At 29.8% G+C, this 24,194-nt stretch overlaps 1 protein-coding gene across 2 annotated transcripts in view; it reads left to right on the top strand.

Annotated features, from left to right (window-relative positions):
• Nucleotides 1–22,797, top strand: part of LOC131851780 (uncharacterized) — a 59,227-nt gene extending 36,430 nt beyond the window's left edge. The window contains exons 1-2 of one of the 2 annotated variants that reach the window (XM_059202331.1): nt 9,600–10,161; nt 22,245–22,797. In XM_059202331.1, coding sequence (XP_059058314.1) covers nt 9,946–10,161; nt 22,245–22,394 — 366 coding nt within the window. In that variant the 5' untranslated portion in view covers nt 9,600–9,945 and the 3' untranslated portion in view covers nt 22,395–22,797. Of the gene's footprint in view, nt 1–9,599; nt 10,162–22,244 lie in introns of those variants that run through there. The other variant, XR_009357898.1, reaches the window with a different exon arrangement.
• Nucleotides 22,798–24,194: the final 1,397 nt, after the last annotated feature.

Raw genomic sequence — 24,194 nt, 5'->3', positions numbered from 1 at the left:
TTTCAAGAGTCGTTCGTATTCAACCCTATGGATTCAAAAGAAACGGTTTAAGTAATGATTCTACGTGGATGCACGAGATTACACCAAACGGAACGCTCTCAATTTTTTTTTAATTTCGTTAGTGAGCTATTGTCTCTGGTTGAGGCCTCTATGATTTCACACACAAACAATAGAAATTACAAGAAGAATTGTTGTACAATTTATAAGAATAACTTTTCTTTAATAGGTAACAAACTCAAATGATTTAATTACAATCAGGTGGTCACAAATTCGATGCGTGCTCAATACAAACATTAGTATTGATGTGAATGATTTTCAATGTAGGTATGTATTTTAAAAATATATATTAATACGTATAAAGTATTTTTTAAATATAATACAGTCATTACTTGCTAAAAATAAAGGTTTCTCTACATGAAAGATATTTGTTGTATAAAAAAAATAAAAAGAAAAGAATTTTTAATATCGATTAAGTGTTTTTTGAGTTTATCCATTACTGTGGACATTATATAAACGATATAATATTAGTTAATAGAATATAATATAAGAAAAAACAAAATTATAGCTCCCGATATTTCGATGCTGTAATAAACGTCCTGAACACGGGTCGAATTAAGTCGTATCTTGTTTATATAATGCACTAGCTGTGCCCGCGGTTTCACATCCTTGAAATTTGTAGCCTATTCTGATCTAAGTATACGGAATATTATTGTAAAGTTTCATAAAAATCCGTTCAGTGGTTTTTGCGTAATACAAACTACATGATGAATATCAATGTTTACATTGTGTGAGGAATCGAACCCGCGACCATCGAAAGTAAAGCCGTGTGCTAAACTAGACCACCGATGCGGTCGATAAAACAAAAATCAAATCTGTCCTCCTCACATTAAAGTACATATTTCTATAATACTTCAAAATTTAATTCGGTACGAAGTTTCTAGAATTTCAACGGACTATGAATCGTTCAGTGTAATTACGGAAAATAAAACTGTTCCATCACTAGGTAAGAGACTATTTTAAAAGGCACGGAGTTGTGGACGCAAAGGACCGCATCTGACTCTCCATTAAGACTAAGAGGGACTTAAGGCGAGTGAGATGCGATTTCAGCCGCATCGTTCTACATTAAGATGCTGTGCTCACGACCTCGTTTTTCTTTGTTTACTACCAATGTTTTTACCTACCTATTTATTACGATTTCAAAAGACTTAGCGATTACACTAATAAAAGCATTTTAAACAGTTTTTAATAATAATATTTTTTTTTATTTAATTGCCAATAAATATTATTTTAAATAAAAATAAATTAATATGTAGGAGGCATGCGATAATCGACATAGAAACCGCTATACGCATTCATTCTTTGTGAAACCAAAATCGTTGTTCTTATGATGATACTGCGTTCTGGTAGAATAAAAATTATGACTATTAAAAAGTGTTTCTATTAAGTATATTCTTTCTATTTCTATTAATATAGATAATCGAGTTTTAACACGAATAATTTTATGATTCACAATAACCCTGACCAATTCACACAGTGCCATCTAATCCTAAGCTAAGCAGAGCTTGTGTTGTGGGTACTAGATGACTGCTATAAATACTTCAATATATATTTTTAAAATACATAGAAAACATCCAGACCAATACAAACAATCTAACTATGAATACAAATGTTTGCACCATGCGAAGTATTTCTCCTTTATTTTTCCGAGATGGATACAATTGTCTTAAAGGTATTATACCTATACCTACCCATTATAGAATAGGTATACCTATATATAATGGCTATTTTGGTAATAAACTTAAAAAACTTACCTAAATCAATGTTAAATACAACGTCGTTGATACAACTCGGTGTTGTTGGTCGGGATCTGAAAAGAAAATTGGTATAAGTACGTTATAGTCTGAATTGTATTTATCGTAGGTAACAATTAGATAGAAATAGAAATAATATTTATTAAAATAATTGCAGAATAGTGACAAAAGTAACCTCGTAGAATATACACTAATATACAGTCGTTATTCAAAATGTAACTTTCTACATATATATTTTTTTATATATTTATTTAGTTTATTATTTGAAAATAAATGAAAAAAATCCTCTTTGACGTAACGCATAATATATATTACGATTATGGGTATCTGATCATAGGGATCGAAAATCTACGAAGATAGATCATCGATACAACTTGACTTAACTTAGGCCCCGCCCCGCCTACGTCTTGCGCGTAACTTAGCGTCGGGCGCCGCCTTGCGCACACACGCCCACTGTCTTGGCGAAAACTTAGCTTCCGCATCCGCCCATTGTGTTCCACATTTAAAACTGTATATACAGTTATCTTTACGACTGTTATCAGCAATAAGACAGTTAGTACTATCTTATTAGACGTTATAAAATTTAAATAGTTTTTATTTAAACAAACTTAAATTTAGGCACTTTCTAATATAACAATATTATTTATTTACGTTTCAACATTTAAATATACCAACAGATCTTTGTGACAACATGTAGATGTAATATTTTCAACATAATTAGCATTTTATTTTAATTTACCACTCATTCTTAAATTATATTCAGTACGAGTGGTTGTTTTATGGTAAACGCATGACTTTCTAGAGGGACAAATTCTACAAAATAAATAAAATAAATAAAGTCGTCAATAAAACTATCAACATGCTTGTCACTCCAACTTCGTTTGTTATCGGTGTTTTCCATCACCGCAGAGTTAGCCGAAAATTAAAACTGACACTGAACAAAATTGCACAAAAAAAAATATTTCTAGGTGTCTTCTTGCCTTTTCAAATAATTTTTATTATTAATATTTTTATTGAGGTACGTACTACCTCTTATATAGTTTACTATAGCTTTTTTATTATCCTATTTTGTTATTACTGATAGGTATAGGTATTGACCTACCTCAATAACTATTCAATAAAATATTTATGTTTATAACTACTCGGTATACTTAAGTAACTACAAAAAGTTCAAGACAATTTCAACATTCCAACCTTACATAAATATAATATAAATATTGTTATCGCTTACATACTTAAATGTATGTTTAAGTTCCTAATCAAATATATCGTGAACCAATACGACAAAGAGCCGCCTACGTCTTGCCACGCCTTTCTTAGAAGTTTAGGATCCACCCCAAGTCGTATCGCCTTCGCCCAGTCAAGAAACCGACCAATGTACTACAATAACTTTGTGACCAATCGTACTACATACCTAAATAATGTATAACGATAGAATTTCAGACATTTACAGAAAGAAAATACAGCGTTACATGTATTATAATATACTAACTATAGGTTTCACTCGCGTGAAATGTATAGTCTATGTCTTATTCTGATATACGTATAAAGTTTCATTAAAATCCATTGAGTAGTTTTTGCGTAAAAGAATAACAAACATCAATCTACCAACACTCACAAATTTCCACGTTTATAATAGATACTAGTAAGATAGTACGTAGGTACTTAACCCGTAGCTTTCGTATTTTGACGAAAACGACCTACACATGTTCCTATAAATAATTAAGGGAAATATCAAAGTAGCAATAGGTTAGACTCTGCATTAAGTACTGTCTAGATCAACGCGCATTTTTAAGTCAATGAGAAGGGAATAGTGCAACCGATGCGCTAACGAATTACGCAAACGTACATGATGGTAGGCATAGAGAAAAGCTTATATCCAATAGTGGATTGAATGAACTGATATTAATGAATAAATAAACAACTAATAGTACATTTTATAAGCGTACTTTATATTGTATAGGTACTTAGACTTGTTGAAAGTGTGAATAAATCGTAAAGCTGTTGCTAACAGAACATAATTGATAGCGACATCTATATACCGCTATATATATTAAATATTACCGTGCGCTTGCGGCTATATTAATCAAGCGCCATCTATGTATACTACTCAATACTACGTCCATATTGAGCGCCATCTATAGGACAGAAGCATGCTAATAATTTAAATATTCTGCGCTTGCGACTGCCCAAACAGCGCCATCTATACTTCGAACATCAAACTATTTATTTTGTGCTAATACATCTGTACAAATTTGGTGACCGTAGTTTAACTTCTCGACACAAGATGGCGCTATTTTGATAATATGAAAATTAGATTATTTTTCCAATATATTTTTTTAAATACTACTTGACATTTTAATATCTCCTAAGTTGAAAACAAATATGTTTATTATTTTTATACTTAATAGTGTAATCGACTATTGCCATAACGGAGAGTTTAGTAATTTACATTATATTAGGTATTCCAAACAACGGAAATAAGTCGTCCTATTATTTTCGTTATATTTAGAATTTAGTAGAAATTTGATTTCGAACTAACTCACAATTTTAATGCCTATTTTCAATTTTTCACACTTATATTCACTTATATCAAAACTAAATCTACATTTCTATTCTATTTCTGTACTTTTTCAAACACCGTATAGTAAGTGCCTACCTAAGTAGAGGTTGTCATTTTAATGGAATTTCATATCTGCTATATCAAGAAAAAATATGCCAGTTTTGTAATCGATAGATATCTTATTCATATTATAAGTAAATGCAAAAGTTTGTGAGTAGGTATGGATGGATGTTTGTTACTCTTTCACGCAAAAACTACTGATTAAACCGATTTTGATGAAACTTTACAGGATTAAATTAAATTTCATGCGGGTGCGCGGATACCGCGGATACCGCGGGCACAGCTAATATTAAATATAACTGTAGCATTGGCATGTGATTTTTCTTAAATTGTATTACGTTTAAAATCTCTAATAATCCAGATATACATATATATATTAGTAATCGACTGCGTTTACGATTTTATAAAAGATTATAATGAAACATTCTTTTATAAAATGGTATTCATATAAAGGCCTTTTCTACGTCTCTCGAATGAACCTAATTATAATTCCTTACTTACTACTCTATTTAATCCTTAGTAAAGTCTGCATATAATATAATAAAATCAAATGAAACTCTGTTTCCTATCATCCTAATTTGTTCTCATTAATAGTAGTAACACAGAGAACATAATAGGTATTAATTGTAATAACATATTCTTGAAGAATGTAAAAGGAAATGAGGCTCTTTTAATTTACAGATTGTATAAGATTTATTTTATTAACCGCATGGAGATATTATACTTATATAATATTATTCAGAACTTTTAGTATTTTACGGAACTATTAATAGATGCATACTGAATGTTACACATCATGGTTTTGTATGCCTGAAGTTTATTAGATTGATAATTTAATAAGGCACATGTAAAAAAATATTATGCAAAGTAAATATTTTATGTTTTATATGTAACGGTTAAGCTAAACTAAATCTAAACCGATTATAAAATTCATTTCACATCTAGAAACCTATTAGCAGAAACATGTTGCATTTTATTAAAAAAAAAACTATTCATGAATACAATACGAAGACAGGACGGACCGCTAGTTTATATTAATGTTTAAGAGGAAAGATTTGACTATTTTTGTATGTTTATTTGTAACGGATAAACTCAAAAACTCTACGCGGGTAATGCCGCCGGATACTGCTATAAAAGCATAACAGCATTTTAACATATTTTGTCCCAAACCGTCTACAAAAGCGGAAAGTAAATATAAAATTTACATCTAATGTGCCAAATTAATAAAAAATATGATAAAGGAAATAAAAATTAGTGACTGTATAAAAATCTGACACTCGATAACTTGAAAAGGTAATTGTTAGCGTTTATTACACATTCAAAATTATTTTGATAAAAACAAAATTATAAATATTCCATATACCATAAATAAACTTCTGCTTGTGAAACCAAATTTTAACTCAATGTAGATAAATATTTAATATAGTACGAATAAGTTTAAAATACACTTGACATTAATTTCTTAAGATAATCGAAATAGAATTTCTACAAATTGAAACTAATAAATAGATCTATTTATCAGGCAATAAGAACATGTAGAATTAAAGACTAGAACTATTAACTAATTAATATCAACGTAACCAATAAATAATAATAAAATAACGAGAGCTCAAGGTATCAAAATAAAAAAATACACAAAAAAGAAAAATAATAATTTATTTCAAGCATTTAACACACAACACAGTAAATACAACATTACAAATGAAAATGAAAATAGCAAAATAAAATAACATTTTATTCAATGAATCTCAACAGCGTAAAAATTATTGTGCTCATAAAACGATACGTTGAAAAAATATTAACGAAAGTTCATTAATATTTCCGTAGAGTATTTAAATCGTTGCGATCCGTCGGCCATTGAGTAATATTGAGCCGATTTAATGAATGATATAATATTGACAGTTCTGAGTTTTACACATTAAAATATTTCTTTAAATTCGTATACAAATTAAAATAAAAAGAATCATTTAAAGAGCACTATAATTACGAAATTAAAACAAAAACAAATTATAGTTTAAATTAAACTAATACTAGCTACAATAACGTATGATCTACTTAAGAAATACTAAAAATATTAGTCAACCTTATTGTAGGTAGTCGATTTTTTCTTATGTGACGCACAAAAAGTTCAGAGTCCATAAACCACAGTATCAGTAAAGTAAGTATAGTTCCTATGTTAAACAAGTATATTTGTGGCAGTCAATAATTACTTTACTAAACGACTAAATACTTATTATTAATTCAACGCTTAACTTCTAATTTATCATCAATCGTTCACACGAGTAGTCGCTAGTTAGATAGGAAAAATAAATTCTCAAATAAAAATATTCTCAATAACGGCCAAAAGTTTTAATCTCTTTACAAATGTAACCGATATAAATATTAAAAATTTCGCAAAAAACTTTCATCCACTGCCAACAGTTTTAGGTTTAAAAAATTTAGGGTCGGGAATCGTTTAGCCTAAAAATATTTCCGATTAGCCGCGGTTAATTTTGTATTAACTTTTTTTTTGTAATTTTGTATGTATTTAAAATTTATAATCACAAGAGCACGAGGAACGTGTATTGCGTCGCGCGGCCCGGCCGGCCGCCGCGACTCCAGACGGACGACTGAGACGTGTCCGCGACGCGGCGCGCCACCCTGATCGCTCGCCTCCCCCCCGCCCCCCGGGGTGCCGAACAGCGCCGCCAGAGCCGCACCCCGCCGCCCCGGGGCCGACTTCGTTACGAGCCACTTGTAATCGCGCGCGATTTTTCCGCCTAAGACAAATTAGGCGGGCCGCCCGCCCCCCTTCTCTGATCGTCTTGATCATCTTCTTGTAATTCTTAAAACAAGCAACTTCATCTTTTCTATATTTTTGGACGTCTAATACTGATTTTCACAACTCCCATGTACTACAGCTACTAATATTATTTAAATATTGGTAATATATATGATAAACATATAATACGTACCTACGTCTTGTTAAAAAATAGGTAGTAAGTACATTCAACTGTTATGACGGCGAGCTGTTTTATTTTTAAATAGTATTGAATCGTGGATTTCACTTTCAACGAGCCGAGTCCGAGTTAATTGTAAATAAAATTCAGTCATTCGCAAAAAATTATCGTAATCAACAATACATCAGTGAATATTTCGGCGTGAGCAGAAGTTTACATTTTGATACCTATATGGAATCATTGAGTGACATCATTTAGTTTTAATTTTTCTTTTTTTATCTTTGTATTGATATGACTTCTGTAATCAGATAGTTTTGTTTGATTGACATTTTAGCTATGGAATACTTTTCTATTTGAAAAATGTTTGTTTTGCAAAAGAAATTTTATCAATACACAGAGGTAAAAACTTATTTTAGTTTACTTTCTCTATATACCATAGAATATATCTATAACACTTTTGAAGTAAATATTTTCGAAATTCGAAAGCTTTATCATATATTGTATAATTTAATTTTAAGGGTTTATTTCATACTTTATTCAAAAGAAATTTAATCGAAAGATCTCTTACAGACGGACTGATTTTCTCCCAAAAATTATAATGGAAGCGTAAAAAATTCAATGAAACATTTGCTCAGACCCCTAGCGGTGTCGAGGCCCGCCACTCGGCAGGCCGACACGTAAACAGATGAGCACCGGACGAGAGTATGAATTAATATGATTCTTTTATCAGAGCGCGGTCCAGCTGTCGTTGTTTCGGGGTCGATGAACCTCGCCTGATATTTACACAATCTATGGCTGAGAATTCAATATCTAAATCGTAATTTCATTACGTTTAACTAGAACGGCAAGTGGTAAAAAACCCTAGTTTTATAAATCATTTCCTGTGTAAGATTTTCTCATGTAACATGGAAAAAACATAGTAATGAGTACTCTCAACCACGTTGAAAATGAATTTATTTCTTTTTATTAATAAGACATTTTCAAAAATTATTTGAGTATCAATGTAGATAGATTAGTATTAACTACCGAGTAATACGTTTACCATTTTTGTAAACGAAAATGTGAACAGAACGGGATCGGGTAAAATCTTATATACCTATCAAAAATTTGGACAATATTATGATCACCTATTTTAACATTTTAAATATATCAGTTATTCAGGCGACTAGCTACTTTAAAAACTTTGTAAAATTCGCCAATATTTAATTGCAACTCAACCAGTTTTAACTTATACAACAAATAATGGAATTAATATTAACTCGAAAATATATTATATGACGGTAATTGCAAATTAATCCAGAACTTTTAACGCAAACCGAAAATAATCAGAAATTTATATACAAAATATACTTTATTTAAATTTCAGTAGACCGATTACACTCGTTATATTTTATGTTTAATTCATTTTCATATTTTTTCATAGCATTGAAATTGTTAGGCAATATTTTATTTTTAAGGAATGTAAAATTAAGGATTGAAATAACTGAAAATATGAAATCTTTGTTAATTACAAACATAATATTGTGGCTTGACTTCTACTGGTCGAATAGCAAAATATATCTTTTAAAAGAACGGTTTACGATCTCCGTTAAAAAAGCGAAATAGAATATTATAAAAATAGTGTTTATTTTATTTTATCCGGATATTTTTTAAGTTATTAAAATATTTTACCATTAATTGAATATTACCTAGCTGGCAAATCAATATAAAAAGATTGTTTAACCAATTATTTCATATTTCGACATTATACTATAGGAATGTACAGAAACTACTATTTAATATAAGAGATTTTAGTTAATTTATCACGGACTCATAAATTCAAAATTATACTGTATTTAATAAAGCTTTCTACATTTAACTGCATTTTATTGATTTAAACAGATTTAATTTAATATTTAGAATTTCTTTAGTATCTTAATTTTGCGAATAATAAAAATTGTCTATCACTTTTAAAAAATAACACCTAATATATAATTTTAATTATGGTAAATTATATATTAGGTGTTATTTTTATATCAATTCGACAAAATTTGCAATGGATACATATTTTAAAAATACAACTTTATTTATTTAAAAGTTTTGTTACAATTTCATTAGTCATTAAAAGTTAGGCCGTTAATGAAAATATCTAAATTTTAAATACAATAAACAAAAGTAACTATATTTTCATGCACAGTGAAAACGCAACTGAAAAACAAACGACTTTCACTTGTTCGCACTAATTACCTGTGATGAGTTTTAATATAATTCTTCCGTCTTCGAAAACACTTCAATACAGTAAAATATAATAAACATTATTTTTTTATTATTTTCCCGTCCAACACCACAGTAACAGCAACAAATAGTTCAGTAGTCAATCTAACTTAACAAATCAGTAATATTATTTACATATCTCTACTATCAATTAAAATTTAATTCAGTACTCAAAATCCGTACGTCTAAACTTATATTAATTTTTGTACACTTAACGACAAGTCCTCAACACTGCTAAAGTCAATTTAGAGTCCACTAATTAACCGCGAAATAAAAAAGAACGCGAACCGTCGAAGGAACTTAATACCACTTATAGACTATGCGGCAAAACGAGCCGAATATTTACATTGGAGAAAAAAAAATCAGGTCATTCGGAGGTTACGGGCAACGCAGCCGGTCGGCGCGAGCCGCGACGGGATGTGGCCCTCGAGTCCACACGCGCCCCCACACCGCGCCCCTGCACCGAGCGCCTCACTCCGGCTACTGGAAACCACGTGCGCGCACTCACGACAGAGATGCCGATACCTATCAATCGGTGCGCGCGAAAAGGACGTCGCTATACTTTTTTCAATTTACTATATTTGCTGATTTTTATTATTTTTTCGCATTTCGATATTTTATTTTTTAGTTGATGCGCTCCGCAACTCACCTGTTGTGCTTGACCCGTTTCGATCTGTCGACCGATCATGTGATCAGCGTTTCTCAAAACTTTATCGCATTCCGTTATTATTTCTGTAATTTAACATCAATATTTTTCGTAACATTAAATTAAATAGTCGATTAACACAGATTACTAATTAAAATGGATATAACATAAATAAGTCAGCTATATAAGTACTTACCTATCTATTTTTCTTATAAAAAAATATATCGAAAGGAGATATATCGTTGCCTATAATTTGACTTACACGAACACTTAAAAATATAAATGAAAAACTATTATAGTTATTATAAAAAATAATAAACGATTTAGGGGCAATAGATAACGTACTAAAATATAAATAACGAAAATTACTTTAACGAAACACATATAATGAAAAACGATGGTGCTGCCACTACAGCGCAGCGTCGGATAGCAGAACTAATATTACAGTGCGAGGGAACAGTGACATTAGCGCTCGAGCGGCACAACTAGGAACTATCGCTCAATGGTTCATTCCTAACTCGTGTTGGTTATTTTTTTTCATTTTATTAATCGTGAAAGTGCAACGTTCACTTCGCCGGCCATTCAGCAGCAGTTTTCGTTTGCATTTTCTTTTTCCTTTTCAATGTTTTTTACAGACGTTTTGATCATGTTCTCGAATCTCCTCTCGTAGCTGTCTATTGACAATCTATCTGTTACTTTTGTATTGGTTTACTACGTTGTTTTGTTAAGTTTTTAATCGATGTAAATAGTGTTTTGTACATTTTTATGAATATAAATTTTCAAGTAAAATACAAAATGAGAATAAAAGTATCATATTCATAATGACTAGTTTAAACACTAATTACAATAGATGGCGTTAGGTGTTCTAAACAACCCTGTTTACATTCAATAAAATACTTGCGTGTTTGGAAATACTACAACGGTTTCGATTCCGTAGTAGAAACTTTAATAAAATAGAATATGTACAAATGTCCAGCCTATGATAAATTCGACTTCAATAGCATTATCACTCGTTGTCTGATAGTTCTATTATATGAAAGTGAATCTGTCTATCTGTTTATTGCCTTTTCACTACTAGCACCTGCACGTATATTATGGACACGAAGATAGACTGAGGAAGGCTGTATACTATATTGCCTAAATAAAAAACAAACAGTTGCGATTTAAAAGTATAATATATTAAAGTATATATTATCGTAATAGGTAGGTTTGTTAAATACTCACCGTTATTATAATGATGTTTCTTAGCTTAGTCGGACTGCACTCAGGTGAAACCAGGGGGAGCCGCTAGTCCATTTCACCCTAGAAAACATTACTATTTAAAATATGAAAACAAATTAAGAAATCTGCGGTGAAGGAGATTGTTAGTAACGCGTATTACGAGTAATAACCCCATTGGTATATATCGATGTACCATGTCAGGTTGACCTCCACGCGGCTCCCCCTGAAAACCATCGTGATAAATTTCTGGTGAATTTCCCATGATGAGGTAACTGACGTGACCTCATGCTCATCATATCAACCTCCACTGGTGCCCCTACATAAACCGTTAGCGCAGGTGCCCCATTCAATTATCATCCATTAAAAAATAGCCTTCATATCTTTTTTCCGTATTTCATACAATATTTAAAGAAACGAAATATTTTTTATGAAAATTTCTAAAATATTTATAATTGTAATAAGTATAATTTATTAAAAAAAATTGATTTAGTATTCGCTAGGGTAAGACAAATAAACTGGATAAGTTTGTGTTATATTATTTATCTATACATATAATCTGTACATATAAATAAAATTGGAATGTCTGTTTGTAATATTCAAATAACGTTTTTTACAATTTTTGTCTGTCTGTCTGTTTGTTCCGGATAATCTCTGAAATGGCTGGACCGATTTTCAATGGACATTTATTGTCAGGTAGCTGATGTAATAAAGAGTATCTTAGGCTACTTTTATTTTAGAAAAATAAAGTTAAATTCCACGCGGACGAAGTCGCGGGTGCAGCTAGTTTAAATATAAATTCAAAGGTGTGAATTTATTTAAAAAATTAATAAATCTATCAATATATATTTATTCATGTAGATCTATTACAGACTCTCCGTCAAATATACCGTCAGTTCAGAGTGGTTTCGAGCTGAGAAGAACTGACAAGAAACTCAGCTCTTAGTCTTTTCAAAAGAGGTTGTGCATGTTTACAAAAATACAGATTCATTTTTAAATTCAAGTTTGGGAGAATACAGTCACTATCAGGATATGGTATTGCAATTTTGACAAAAGGAAACAGTGTAATCAGTGCTCGTAACCCGAATAGACCAGAAATAAAAATTATAATAAAAAAGCACACATTTCCCAAAAAATGGTACATATGAGCAGACACATACAGCGTATTCTTTTAGCAAAAAGTTAGCGTTCAAAATTATATTATTGTCTATAGAAACAAAAAAAAACTGTCTCATTATATGTAATTACTAGCTGTTCCCACGACATCGTCCGCGTGGAATTTAACTTTAATTTTCTAAAATAAAAGTATTTTTTGAAAATAACATTAGCCTAAGTTACTCCTTATTACATCAGCTACCTGCCAAAAAAGTCCCGTCAAAATCGTTCCAGCCATTTCAGAGATTAGCCGGAACAAACAGACAGACAGACAAACAATTGTAAAACCTATTATTTTGGTGTGTGTACCGTATTTATATTCATATGCATGTAGTAAAAAAACGGTTATTTCAATATTACAAACAAACACTAATTTTATTTATATTTATAGATAAATTAACCGTCATTCATAAAATGCATAAGAAAGTACATATATAGGATAATTATTTAAAAAAAATTGTCTGTTTGTTATTGTTATTGCAAATCTCTGAAACTGCTTTACTAATTTTCATTATAAAAAATATTGTAAGCTATTGTTATAAGAAATACCTTAGACTTCTTTTTTTTAATTTTATTTATTATAGTAAAAAAAGATAAAATTCCACGCGAATGAAATATATAATTTATACTATATTAATTTTATCAATAAAAATAACGCAATTTGCAACAAATTATAAAATTCTGCTCCAATCGACAACAACTTTGTCGGAGGTGGTTAAAAAAGACATCTTGCTATAGCACTAAAGGCAGGTGTCGTAAACCGCGGGTGCTATTACTTATTTTAAATAAACCGCGGCATCGCGCGTTTCAAGAGGAACTATGTGTAGGGCTCCTCGCGATAATGACATTTCTATTGTAGCTTCCGCTGTCTGTTTGTTTAGATCTTTTAAACTACATAATGAATTTTTATACTGTTTTTAGCAATAGATAGAGTGATCAAGAGAAACGTTTATATATGAATAATAAATTCATGTATATATACTACATATAGAAAAGTAGAGAAATTAATAAAAAAAATAATGCACCCGTGCAAAGTCTAATGCAGAAAAATAAAAACATAAAAAATTAAGCATCTCTGAAAACAGAATAAAGTAAACCTTTATTCTGTTTTAAGAGATACTTAATGATGCTTAATAATTATGACGATTGTTTATATGTATTACAATATGTTTTTAAATAGTATATCTGCTATTATAATTACGTCCAATCTTGTTTGAAAAAAGTAAGAGCTGGTTCTTGCCAGTTTTTCTTTTCTATACTCCGAGATATTCTAAATTCCGAACTGATAGTAGATTAGTTTTATCTTGAATTATAATAAATATTTCTTTTCTATTTAATTTTATATTAAAAAATAAGTACATTTTACGAAACTTAATTTTAACGAGTTTTACTGTTATTAAAATTACTACAACAATTATTTTTTCTCCATTGTTATTGTTATTATCATAATATCAGAATTTTTATATTCATTTATGTTTACAGAGATTTAAATAAATAAATAATATATTCATTCATTAATTGAGATTCATTGACGGTTCGGTGATCTAGCGGTTTGGCACGCCGCTTTAATTCCGATGGTGGCGGGTTCGATTTATCGTACGGTGCAAATATTTGTGTCCATGTGTATGCTTGTTTTTATCGGTCTGGGTGTATTCCATGTTTATTATGTATGCGTTTACAAAAAAAATGGCGTTGTATGAATTGTCCAGGGATAATATTATCTTATATATAAAATTCTCGTGTCACAATGTTAGTTCCCATACTCCTCTGAAACGACTTGACCGATTTTTATGAAATTTTATATGCATATTCAATACGTCTGAGAATCGGCTATCTATTTTTCATACCCCTAAGTGATAAGGGTCGTCCACCCCTAACATATTTTTTTTTATATTGTGGTCAAATTTATTTATTTATATAAAATTTATTACTACCCAAAATTTTCACCCTTCTATCACCAGCCCCTATTTTTATATAGCGTTATTAATCTATATGGCAAAACAACGTTTGCCGGGACAGCTAGTTACTATATAAAATTCAAGCACAATTCAGTATCTAATGTGACGTCAATAATACGAACACCCCGTTCTTACGTGAAGATAACATGACGCTCATAAAGTTTGTCACCCCTGTAATTTTAACCGAAAAGTACCTCGTAAAACTGTTGTCAATTCCTTCCTTAACTCGCGTGAGATTGACTACCCTCAAGCCGGGAATAACTTATTATTTGCTTGCTTTAGCTTCTAACGTTAAACTCTAGAATGTTCTGTTTACGATTATAGCTGTACAAAGGTGGGCACTGTGACGCTGTATCCATATTAAGTATTAAAACAATTTATAAAAAAAAATAGTGATGATACTAGCATAATACACTTGTCTATGTTTATGATATATACTGGCGTAGTTCTGATGGAAGATGGTGATCTGATGATGAAGTCAGAACAGTTATTCTTTCGTGATGAAGTCACCAGTAACAGTTTCCAGTTGGAACCCCGTGGAGGTCGACCTGACAGACATTGCTAGCAATAAGGCAGTATTAACAATGTATACTTAGTACTGTGACGGCGTACTATTATAATTATAATTGTATTGTTAATTGGTAAATATATAATTATTAAAACGAATTAAAAAATAACATTTTTTAGAAATTGACTAGACATCAAGAACAAATTATTTGGATAACAAATTAGAAACATGTAGATAGATTATATTAATGTCTTAAAACTATAGCTTATAAAAAAATAAGCTTATTAACTTTATGGAAATCCATTTAAAAAGCATATAAAAAATAAAATGAGTTCGTCACCTTTGATCCTTTTATCACTTTTTGTAATGGGCACGTTACATAAGATGCTAACTTCTTTTTTATTGGCCCACCTTTAACGTTTCGCATTTCGAATAAGTTTGAATTCCGAACGTTTTATTGTTACTTCTTACCACCTACGAGCTGTTGTCGTCCTTATTTTAAATACAATAGAGATTAGATCAATTTGTGGTAACCCAAGCATTGAGTAAGAACGACAAAATAAAAACTTTTCGCGTATTTTCTCATACACGTAATATGTTCCTTTTTTGTTATTTGATTATAAACCTTGTGTTTTTACGGTTAGAGTACAATTGTATTCAACATGAATATAGGAATTATATTACGGTTTGGCAAACGAATTTTCAAGTCTCACGTTTTGTTACAGCATAATGTTGTCCTTTTTGATGTGTCGAGTTGTGACGAAACATTGTACTCTTATAATGTTAGGGATAAACCTAAAGTCCGTTTATGACTTTTCTATGAGACCTTTGTGTGTGCATGAAAATGAATCGAAGTTTTTATTCCTTGTTTTATTTGGAAGCTGCAATAAAATGAGGTTTTATTAAGACATTATAAATGGAATTGTTACGTATTCTTTTTAAATACATAAGTATTCCAAATTTAAATATAATTTCATTGCGAGATAAAGTTTATGATATGAAAAATTTCCAAGAAAACACAATGAAAAGGGGGGAATAATCCTTAAAATAAATATTACGAATACTTTGTAACGAAGTAAGTTCTATAAAGAACTCAAGAGGGGATTGTGGTTCTTTCAGTTTGAACCTTCCTTTCAATTCGAATGTTAAATGAGAAAGTATAATGCAGTTTTAACGAAGGACTTAATGAAAGTTTTTTACTTTGTAATTTTGGCCCTCTCTTTACTATTGTTTTGGGCACAATCGACACTTATTGTTTCTCAAAGAGTATCTAATATGAAACAATTTGTTGGAATAATTATAAATAGATATAAAATATAGAGTCTTAAAGTGAATAATTTTGTAACTAAGTTTTTGTGTGTATGAATTAGATTATCTATTTTTTTTTAATTTATTCACCTCGAGCTTATTTATAGTAATTTTATGGTAAATAAATGTATTTACCTCTCTCGACGTAGTAGGTGAACTAATAACTGTCAGTAACTAATTTAGTTGATGGTTTTTTTACATTATTATGAGGGGCATTATAAGAGCAATGGTGAGGTTAGGATTTCAGATATACCAACTGCCTTTTTGTGATTTACATTCCCACGACGCTATTTAGTCCTAACTTAATTTATTACTGAATACAAATACATAGATATTTTTTTCGTAAATACTTAGATACATATTATACATAGAAACCACCCAGTTTAATACAAATAGTAATCATACTCATGAATACAAATGTTAGTGCCGTGCGAGGAAGCGAACCCGCGACCGTCGGAACTAAGGCGGTGTGCTAAACCGCTAGACCACCGAGGCCGTCGTAATCAGAGCTTGTGTTAGTAAACAACTAATAGAAATACTTTGTGAATGAAATACATAATCTACATAGAAAACAATCGTAGTCACGAAAACAAATGTTTTCAGGAATCGAACCCACTACCACAGGCTAGGTAAGATGGCGTGTCAAACCGCTATACAACCGAGGTCGATGTCCAATACCGGCATGGATTTAATAAATCACATGTTTAGTGCAAACCGCAACGCGTACATTAGTATTGTCCAGTTAATTTATAGTAAACTTTCAATGTTGTCCTTTTTGATGTAAATCTCGAGGGACAATTAAACGTGACGAAACATTGGACGCTCTTGAATACGATTGCGTATTAATTTGAATTTGGAACGCGATCCGAATTGTCTTTGGTCAATTTCTCGGGTGATATAGATACTGGCATGGGACGCTTAGATCAATATTTTTTTTATTAAATTATGATACTAATATTTTTAAAAAAGTATATTGTCTTTGGTCAATTTCTCGAGTGACATACAGGAATGGGGAAGTTATTGAATAAAAAATTATTTATTCAATTATTAAACACAAATAATAAATTCCAATTTTGTATTTGGTCTATATAATACAATATATAGGCATTGGGACCTAAAGATTTTTTTTATAAGAAAACAGTTTTTTTTAACAAATTATTCACAATGAAAATATATTTTGTAAAATAAATATATTTTTTTATCACATTATTTTGTTTGTATTAGGAATTAGAGAGTTTTGTCATTGTGTACAAACGTACAACATAACAATTTTTGTATTAAACTGTGCAAGCTCTTTTTTTTAGGTTGTTACATAGATTAGTTCTATTTGTGATGGTTATAATTGCCAAAGCTGTTATATAAAATATAAATAGATAGATAAAATTTTATTTTCGTTAAAAAATCGTGCCATTTGCTCTGTGTGTGAACCTACCCTTAGGTACTATGCTCCTGGACATTACGATTACTACACTTATTTGAAATTATATTAAGAAAGTTTGCAATACATCTAATATGAAAGTCCCGCATTCAATTTGTTGAATAATTATAAATCGTATATAAAATATAGGGTCTTAAGCATCCAATAATTTTATAAGACACCTAATCTAATAAGATTGTAATAAATATAATATAATGTTCTCCATAAAATAGCTGTATAAAAATACCGAATGGTTAAAATAATAATTACTGAACAATTCCATACTTGCTCATTTCATCTACATAAAAGTTTCAATTCATTCATAATTAATAATAAAATTAATATTTGTATCGAAAAATGTCGAACAGCACCGTGAATGGGCCGCCGCGGCCGTAGTACGTGAACAGCGACCTTGACATTGCACTCGAATAAAGTTATTACCGGCGCATTAACCCCGCGCTCCAATCAATAGCACATTACTTTTTTATTTCGTACAAAAATAACGTTCTTTTTTCAGTATTATGAGCCCCAATTATTGGCATTATAAGAGCAATGGTGACGGCGTACACTGTAGGTGTAGTACGCATCTACAATAATACATTTTAAATTAAGAACGCCTGTTTTATTTTAAATTAAGAACGCTTGTTTTATTTTAAATTAAGAACGCCCGTTTTGTTTTAAATTTTATTTACAAATACAAATTAATAATAATAATTATATTTTATTAAATAACTAGGTACATATTATACAAAATGATGCCACCACAGTTTAATACAAATACACACAGTAATCATACACATGAATACAACGTGTTAGTGCAATCGGTGTGATTTAGTATGAACCATTTTGATCGGTAATATTTTAATTAATAATGTGTGCTGTTTTTAAACTGAGACCATAAATATTTATTGTTTTTTTAAATAACTTGTGTTTATATTAAACAACTGATAGAAATATTTTTTTATTATATTATTCCTAATGAAATACACAATCTACATAGAAAACAATCGTAGTCATGAAAACAATAATTTTTCAGGAATCGAAATTACTATCACATAAGTAAATTATGGCGTATTATATATTAATTAAATTTATTTATTAATAAATACAAGATAATTTATTATAAGAGTCGGCATGGATTTAATAAATCACATGTTCTAAATGTTAAACTTAACGCGTAATTATTTTCCATTTATATATATAGTAAACTTTCAATTTGATTTAAAGTTCCCTTATCGTATAATCTCGGGGACAATTAAATGAAATTTACCAAATAAAGGAAATATATTTAGATTATAACCCGGTTTCATTGTTTCACTTAAACAATGACGATACTTGAATACGATCTGTCATTAATTTGAATTTGGAACCCGATTTCGACTATAAAGTAGTCTTTGGTCAATTTCTCAGGGTGATATAGATATGTATATCTATCTATATCAATATTTTATATATTAAATTATGATACTAATATTTTTAAAAAATGTATATTGTTTTGCCATTCAATTTATAAAAAAAGCTCAAGTGACATACAGTTCCTGATCATTGACGTCGCCGCATGATTGAATAAAAAATTATTTATTTAATTATTAAAGGATTTTTAAATAATAAATTCAAATTTTGTATTATTACAAGACGCCTCATTGCTTATATGGACATACAATATATAGGCATTGGGTACCTACTTAGATTTTTTTTATAAGAAATACAGTTTTTTTTAACAAATTATTTTGTCATTGATCATTTTCACCAACATACATATATAACAGATACAGGTATGAGGCATTTAGATCAAAATATATTTTGTACGAAATTTTAATACTATTTTTTTATCACATTATTTTGTTTGTATTAGGAATTAGAGAGTTTTGTCATTGTGTACAAACTTACAACAGAACAATACAATTTTTGTATTAAACTGTGCAATACCATTTTTTTAAAATTGTTACATAGATTAGTTCTATTTGTGATGGTTATAATTGCGCAGATTTTATATAAAATATAAATAGATAGATAAAATTTTATATATAACGTTAAAAAATCGTTTAAACGCCGATTTATATATCTCTGTGTGTGAACCTACCAGCTTAAAGGTACTTGTTGACTTATCGATTTATTAAATTATTTGAAATTATATTAAGAATAATAACAAATTTGCAATACAAATATCAGTATATTGCAATCTAAAATATCTCTAAACATTCAGCAATATAATGTATATATAATTTGAATTTTTTATCGTGCGAGATGATATAACACAAGATAAATGTTACATAAAAATAATAATGGTATTTTTATAATAAATCCAGAGCAATTTTATAAGACACCTAATCTAATAAGATTGTAATAAATATAATATAATGTTCTCCATAAAATAGCTGTATAAAAATACCATGCTACCATGTTTTTCAAATAATAAGGTTTACTGAACAATTCCATTTGTCTTGCTCATAAATTTATATATATATAAAAGTTTCAATTCATTAATAATTAATAATAAAATTAATATTTGTATCGAAAAATGTCACTGACAAATGTTTACAATGTCCGTAGCGTGAAAAAATAGCATAGGTCCGCCGACGACCGCTAGCGCAGTGAACAATTTACGACGCAATGGACATTTATACAACTTTAAATTATTATTATTGTTTATTTTTTTCTTAGAAACTTATATATTTTTTTTATATTTCTAATTTACAATATATTAACTTTATTATTTTTTTTTTATGCAAAAATAACGTTCTTTTTGAGAAAATTGAAATGATTATGGCAAAGTTTTGTTGGCGGGTTTAATTATGATCAATTTTTTAGATATTTAAGTTGAAAATAAAAAAAAGACGATGCTGCTCAATTTATAAAGTAATTATCAAGTTTTATCTACAATAATTTACATGTTTGTTTAAATTAAGAACGCTTGTCTTTATTTTTGAAATTAAGAACGCCCGTTTTGAAATTTTAAATGGAAAATTATTTTCAAAGATGGACTTTAAGCAAATTAATATATAATAATAATATATTTTATTGAACCAGAACCCCAAACACCCCGCTTTTATTAATGTACAGTCATTCTCAAACTCAAACTATTTTATACATTCTTTTTAAATACGCAGCATGTATTTCAGAGACTTTACCACTAATATCTAAACTAGGGTAGGGTAATACAGGGTCGTATTATATTCATAATAATAAACTCTTTATTGTGTACACAGAAGAAACAATAAGAAAAAAACAGATACTATTTTCATCCAGCGACAATTTTACCAAACAAACACCTTTACCTATAAAATTTAAAATATTGTAGAACAAGCCCAATAGATCTTTATAGGTCGCATTGCTACAAGTCTATACACAATCAATGGGCCAAACCAAAAAAAATAAACAAACTGATGGGTGGTGCAGTTGTTTTCTGCAACGCGTTACTTCTGGTGGTCGCGGGTTCGATTCTCGTAAGATACAAATATTTGTGCAATATTTTGGAGTATGATTATATGCATTACCAAAAATGTATTTATCTATTACTATTGTTTATTACCCGAAGTCCTTAATAAATGTTTTGCAACGTTTGGGACTATGTATAATAAAACCATCAATTCGTAAAAGGCGACCCGTTTGTCTGTTGACAGAAAAAAACACAATGGCCGCGGGAACTAATATAACATAACATTACAAAACACTCTTTTTAATACAAACAATCATCAGTCGTACGAAAGGCGCCGTGCTAAACTGCAAAATCACCCAGATTGTTAATTTCAAAATTGAGTATAAATTATATCTACACTAAATCGCGAAACAGTACTGTAAGCTCCCCACCAATCATAATCGATCTCTATTCGGTTTGTATTCGAATACGATCGACTAAATGTACCAATCGATTATTAACCACTACGATTAAGAAGATTAACACAGTGATCATTTACTTGCTAGTCACCGAGTACAAAAATATAAATATGCTACACGTATATTATTTGTTTATAACAAGGACAATACATAGATAATAATAAAATAAAAACCTTGGATTACTTATACAGCATTATCTTTTCCCAAACTAATCAGTGTTTCTATTATTGATACCTACTACATCACTAATAGACATAATTAATGAATACAAATGTTTCTAATGACCTGACGGATCAAACCCGCGACCATCAGTAAAACATACTGCTAAACCACTACACATTAATAATATTTAAAACAGGGACAAACAAAATACGCTTATAAAGTTTTTACTTACCGCAAAATAATAAAATCCCAAGTTCCTAAATAAACAATTATAAAAAAAACAACACTTATTAGCACCTATTCAGACTATAAATTCACTAATATCACAATGATTGCACAGAAAAAATGAATAACATTTAAATTTAGAACACTAAAACATGGTTTGTTTATCTGATTATTTTCCTTTCAGTTTCGAATTCCGAATTCAAATTTGGCGGCCGATCGCCGGAGTGGTAAAGACCCGGCCCGCTCGTGTGGCGGTCGACAAGGAACTCGGCGTGGCATCTTGAGGGGCGAAAAGACGTTACGTTGGACCCTTCAATCCCCCTTGGCTTGTTAGTTGAATGGTGATAACCGTGTGGTGCTTTGTAGTGAGTGAATAAAATTCACTCTACCTGGATGTATGTTTTTATTATAATTAGGAATAAGAAGTTATTGTAAACTAATGGTTACAAAGTATAAAGAAAACACATTTAATGTTACTTTAAAAATATTGTAACAAATACATTTATTATATAATAAAATAAAATAGAAATGTTTAATTTCAAGTATAAATACCATTTATGAATTTAGTAATAGGTGATTATTATAAATTTAATGCAATCGATATTTTTTTAATAATCACTAGGACTATATTTTAACAGAATTCACAATAAGCAATGTTAATTACATTAAAGTAATTTATTTTTTGGTATGGTAATACTAACTACTCGCCCCGGCTTCGCACGTACATGTATAGTATATATATATACCTCCCTCTTGAATCACTTTATCTATTTAAAAAAAACCGCTTCAAAATCATACATATAGGGACGGACAGACAGCGATAGCGACTTTGTTTTATACTACTATATGTATGAATACTAGTATATACTATAATAAATTCAACATCAGAATAAGTATATAAACTTAAAAGAATACTAACCTTTTTGGTTGTTGTGAAAAAGGCGACGGTCATAATCGTGTTCTTCTGATATCAACTCCAACCAGTTAAGGTGCCAAGCCACATGTTTAGTCGATGGTGTTGTAAATTAACTTTTATGACCTATACAATAAAGTTCATATGCTTAAGCCAAGTAGTTATAAAAAGGTTTATTTCGTAGGGTGCTAGCTTTCTTTGCGATCACTAATATTGTTCGTAAACATAAAGACGATTATTTGTACAGGGCTGCATTGAGAGTTGATATATTAAAATATTTAATAATATTATGTAATATTATGTTATCTGTGTATCTGTGTATAATATTAAGAAAAGGAATAAGAGTTGAGATTCTTGTCAGTTTTTCTTAGCTCGAAAGCGCTCGGAACTGACGGTAGATTTGACATATCATAAGTCTGTAATAGACCTATACGAATAAAGATATTTTATATTGATTGATTTGATGTCATGTTAATTGTCCACTTAATATTGGAGAAATAACATATACTAAATGTAGTACTTGAAAATTATACCTACTTATGAAATAGTGAACAAGAACAACTCACTATTCTGACCACCAAATTCCGACACCAAAAGAGGAGTGTTATAAGTTTTACGTATCTATATATCTGTGTATATGCGGTTTTATTTCTTTGAAAGTGGATGTTGTTGAAAAGTTTATGCAATAATCCTAAATCCTCTATTATTAAAAAAATCTCAAAAAAGTTGATATGGATTTCTAACTTAATACAGAAATAGAAATATTCTTTATTCAAATAAACTTAATAAAACTTTTAAACACTTTTTCATTCTACCACTCGTTCAGAAAGCAAACAAAATACATAAAATATTTATATTAAATACGTCCCTGGGTTAGGAAGTATTGCACGGTGACTTATTTTAACGGTCATACCAGGTTGCGGCATAAGACAAACTGCGGCCCGCAAATAATTATACCTATTTTTTAATATGTAATACATTGTACATACTTGGAAATAAATAAGAAAAGAAATTACGTTATCCGTACTAATACTTATTTAATATATAAAGTGTCTGTCAGTCTATTTGTTTGTTCCCTTTTCACGACTAAATGGCTAAATGAATCTTAATGAAATTTTATGTGAATATAATCTACATTATGAAGTTCTTTATATAAAAAAACTAAAAATAGAAGTGATGGTTAATCGCTATTATATTTTCTTATCGCACTAACCATCGGTA

Source organism: Achroia grisella, unplaced genomic scaffold (genome assembly GCF_030625045.1).
Source record: "Achroia grisella isolate CSIRO2021 unplaced genomic scaffold, CSIRO_AGI_Agris_v1 utg807, whole genome shotgun sequence".
Classification (NCBI taxonomy): Eukaryota; Metazoa; Arthropoda; class Insecta; order Lepidoptera; family Pyralidae; genus Achroia; species Achroia grisella.
Note: the sequence above shows the minus strand (reverse complement) of the source record. Positions and strands in the feature narration are given on the sequence as shown.